The sequence below is a fragment of the Hibiscus syriacus genome, unplaced genomic scaffold, assembly GCF_006381635.1.
Source record: "Hibiscus syriacus cultivar Baekdansim isolate YM2019G1 unplaced genomic scaffold, ASM638163v2 tig00110457_pilon, whole genome shotgun sequence".
Taxonomy (NCBI): domain Eukaryota; kingdom Viridiplantae; phylum Streptophyta; class Magnoliopsida; order Malvales; family Malvaceae; genus Hibiscus; species Hibiscus syriacus.
The window spans coordinates 371184-374616 of record NW_024062744.1 but is presented as its reverse complement, the minus strand read 5'-3'; the positions used below and the strand labels follow the sequence as shown (position 1 = coordinate 374616).

Below are 3433 nucleotides of genomic sequence, written 5' to 3'. Positions count from 1 at the left end.
AAAGGGATATGGGTTGTTTGTTAACTAGTGCAAAAAAATTGAGTTGCAGAAGTATTTAGAAGATGTTTGTGAGTCTCATGTTTGAAATTTTGATATCCTACAATGGTGGAAAGATCAACCAAAAAGATACTCGATTCTTCATAGGATGACTAAAGATGTGCTTGTCATACATATCTCAACTGTAGCTTCTTAATCGGCTTTTAGTACAGGGGGTCGTATCCTTGATTCTTTTCGCACTTCATTGAGTCCAAAAATGGTTGAAGCACTTGTTTGCACTCAAGATTGGTTACGCACCTCTCGTTCACCTATTATAATATAGGAAAGTTTAATTGCCTTGAAAGAGTCGGAGGAAGGTAAGTTTATTTTTACTTTTGATTGTTTTTTTTGTTTATTCAATATTTAAAGTTTAAACATAAATATATATTTTAATCTTTTTTTATTTTAATTCATGTGATGTAGCCATGAAGGATCTAACTTTAGAGCAACCAGATATCATAATTGACGAGACAATTAATACTTTGGATGATTTGTAAAATTTTTACTTTGAAATTTTGAAGTACTTAGTGATCCTACTATCTCTTTTATTATGTTGTTAAGACTTGATACTCTTGTGTGGTATTTTATTTTGAACATCTTGAGTTGTTTTTATTGTGTTGTTGAGATTTGATACTATTGTGTGGTATTTTTAATTTGAACATATAGTGTTGGTTTGAGACTTGATACTCTTATGTAATATTTTTGTTTTGAACATCTTGTGTTAGTTTATTGTGTTGTTAATGTACACTACTTTATGCTATTTAACGTTTAGGTGACTATTTTATTGTACTATGTTATTTAAAATTTTAATTGTAGTGGAGCATGTAATTACATAAACAAATTGTTGGAAAACAAGTAAATATGAATATTTTAATTTATGTTATTTTTTTGGATTTTTTGCCAAAAAAAATCGGATTCGGATCCGGATATTTGGATATCCAATCTGCAATTTCGGTTATCCGAATTTTCAGATATCCGATATCTGATGATAATGCACATCCCTATCATCCACAATGAAAAAGCTTCATTTTGATCACACACTTTATATCAGGCTATTGGCCTTAATCTTTTGAAGGAATAGAAATGGATTATTTACTGTATAATACATTGGTTCCTGCAGTGACTTTATTCACAGACCAAATGCTGGCCCTCTGCAGCTTTAAGAACCGGAAGCCTTACCCTTGGAGTTGGACCGGATGCCTGAGCGGATCCATCGGGTCTTTGAGGGCAATACACTATATACACATCTTCATTTGAATCTGTTTGCAGATGATAAACATGCTGGCCGGCGGCATAGCCCCCGAGGAGAAGATATGACCTCTCCGACTGCTCCATTGTCACACACAGATCATCACCACCTGGCGTGCCAAATGTTTGTAGTAAATCATTGTGTCAAATTAAGGGAAACGACTATCACAAAAATGAAGTTCCATTTTCAAGTCATATATAAAGGAGGCATAATGTAAAAAATAGTCCTCGATGTTTATTAGAATGATTATTTTAGTTCATGTTTTTTCCAACATTTTAACTTTAACATTCCATTTTTGGTCAAAATGGCCCAGGTTGAATGGAAAACGTTAATTGAATAACGGTCAACGGATGTTGTTGATGTGATATTTTCACATATGCTTAATTGATAACATGTTACATACCACGTCATCATATTGGATGACAAGAGACGATCACGTCATCACCTTGTGTAATGTGTCACATGCCACGTATCACCTTGGTTGATATGGCATGTGATATTGTCAACAATTCAATACATGTTAAAATGTCACGTCAACAACATGTGTCGATTCGTTAGTCAATTAGTGATTTTTCATCCAATGTAGATTATTTTGACCAAAAATAAAAACGTTAAAATTAAAATACTCAAAATCAAAATCAAAATGTTCATTCAGAAAACCTTAGGAGCTAATTTTAGTATTATACATGTAAAGAAAATCATATTTAATAGAAACAAGTAACTCACAGGCAGCCAACTCAATTTGAGTATTGTAAATGAAGTTGAGAACCGCAGCAATATCTTGCTCAAAGTCATAGAACGGTCCACCGTCGAAATTCATCTTTCTAAGCTTACACAGCCCCTCACCCAACTGCATCATGGCTCCCCTATGGTTCTGCATAATGGGAAGATATCAGAAGAAGGCAAGCATGTTAATAATGGGAATTCAGTTCCAAGTCCAACCTGGTTAAAAAGGTGGTGGAATCCGACGGCACATTGTAGGATGCCATGAATGAGTGTTCTAGTAGGCTCCTCGGCTTTGTTCCATAGTGCCTCGAGTAGGTCATGGCACTTGTAGTATTCCCTTTGCTTGAAAAGGGAAACTGCCTCGTCGAAGCTATAATTCTCGTCGTCTTCGCTGCCGGAATACCGATATGAAACACCGAACTTTCTGGGGCGCTTGGAATGGGCAAGGGTTGGAGTAAGAGAAAGAGGAAGAGAAGAAGAAAAATGGCTGGGGTTATAGGTATGGTCGCAGTGATGGAGGGGCCAAGAATGAGTTGATGGAGGTGCTTGAGGAGAAGAAAATGGGGAGAGGTATGCCGATGGCGGTTTGAAGGCAAGAAGCATCTTCTCCGGGAGAAAAAGGAGACCGACGGCGACGCAGAAGAGTGGCCTTTGGTTTGTGGCCTTGGCCTCTTCCTCTTTTGATTTTTATTTGTTTGTATGTGTGGTGGTGGTGATAGCAATCTTTAAAAAAAATCTTAATGTAATGATAGAGGAGAGTCCTATTAGTTTACTCTTCACAACTTCAAATATTATCTAAGGCTTAATATAATTTCCAACCCCACCCCCTTGTAATGATTTAATTTTTTCTTTTAAAAGATATGATTTCATTGATGGAATAATGAATCATGAATCAGATCAGATTAGATCAGGCCTCGTTAAAAACCTTCTTAATCTAAATGGAGGAAAATAGTATCCAAATTAATATAAAATACAACTAACCGAAAATTAAGTCTCCATCCAATAACGAGTGCAGCCCCACGGGCGGCATATCATAGAAAACAACCTCCGTGCTATCTGGATTCGCGCTTTTGGTTAAAGCGTCCGCTACTTTGTTTCCTTTCCGACGAACATGTGTGACTTTACGATCCTAATCCCGCTGCCGAAGATCATCGACGTGCTTCCCTTATAATCATCTTGTAAAATCCGGATCGCCTCCATACTATCTAACTCAAGAATCACCTTCCGAAACCCCTTCTCCCATGCATAATTGTTGCCTAAGAAAGCCCCCCAAATTTCCGCATCCAAGCTCGAACAAATTCCAAGAAATCTGTGGAACCCAAACTGCCATTCCCCGACGCTATCACGAGCCAGCCCTCCGCATTGATTTTAATCCAACTCGGCATAGGTGGGATCCAAGGAACTGCAGTACGATGTTTTATA

At 37.1% G+C, this 3433-nt stretch overlaps 1 protein-coding gene across 1 annotated transcript; it reads right to left on the bottom strand.

The window, feature by feature from the left end:
• Positions 1-1040: 1040 nt before the first annotated feature.
• Positions 1041-2702, bottom strand: LOC120126252. The gene is made up of 3 exons (XM_039144485.1): positions 2228-2702; positions 2012-2159; positions 1041-1394 (listed from the first exon to the last, which is right to left on the bottom strand). Exons 1-3 carry the CDS (start codon positions 2612-2614, stop codon positions 1162-1164), a joined length of 768 nt encoding a protein of 255 aa, XP_039000416.1. The 5' UTR covers positions 2615-2702; the 3' UTR covers positions 1041-1161.
• Positions 2703-3433: the final 731 nt, after the last annotated feature.

Bases quoted from the DNA above. Each gene is read 5' to 3' on its own strand.
- LOC120126252 (XM_039144485.1), bottom strand. From the start codon at position 2,614: ATGCTTCTTGCCTTCAAACCGCCATCGGCATACCTCTCCCCATTTTCT. The intron at 2,160-2,227 runs GTTGGACTTGGA...CCCATTATGCAG, and splicing joins TCCACCACCTTTTTAACCAG to AACCATAGGGGAGCCATGAT. The intron at 1,395-2,011 runs GTGAGTTACTTG...TTGGCACGCCAG, and splicing joins TCAAATTGAGTTGGCTGCCT to GTGGTGATGATCTGTGTGTG.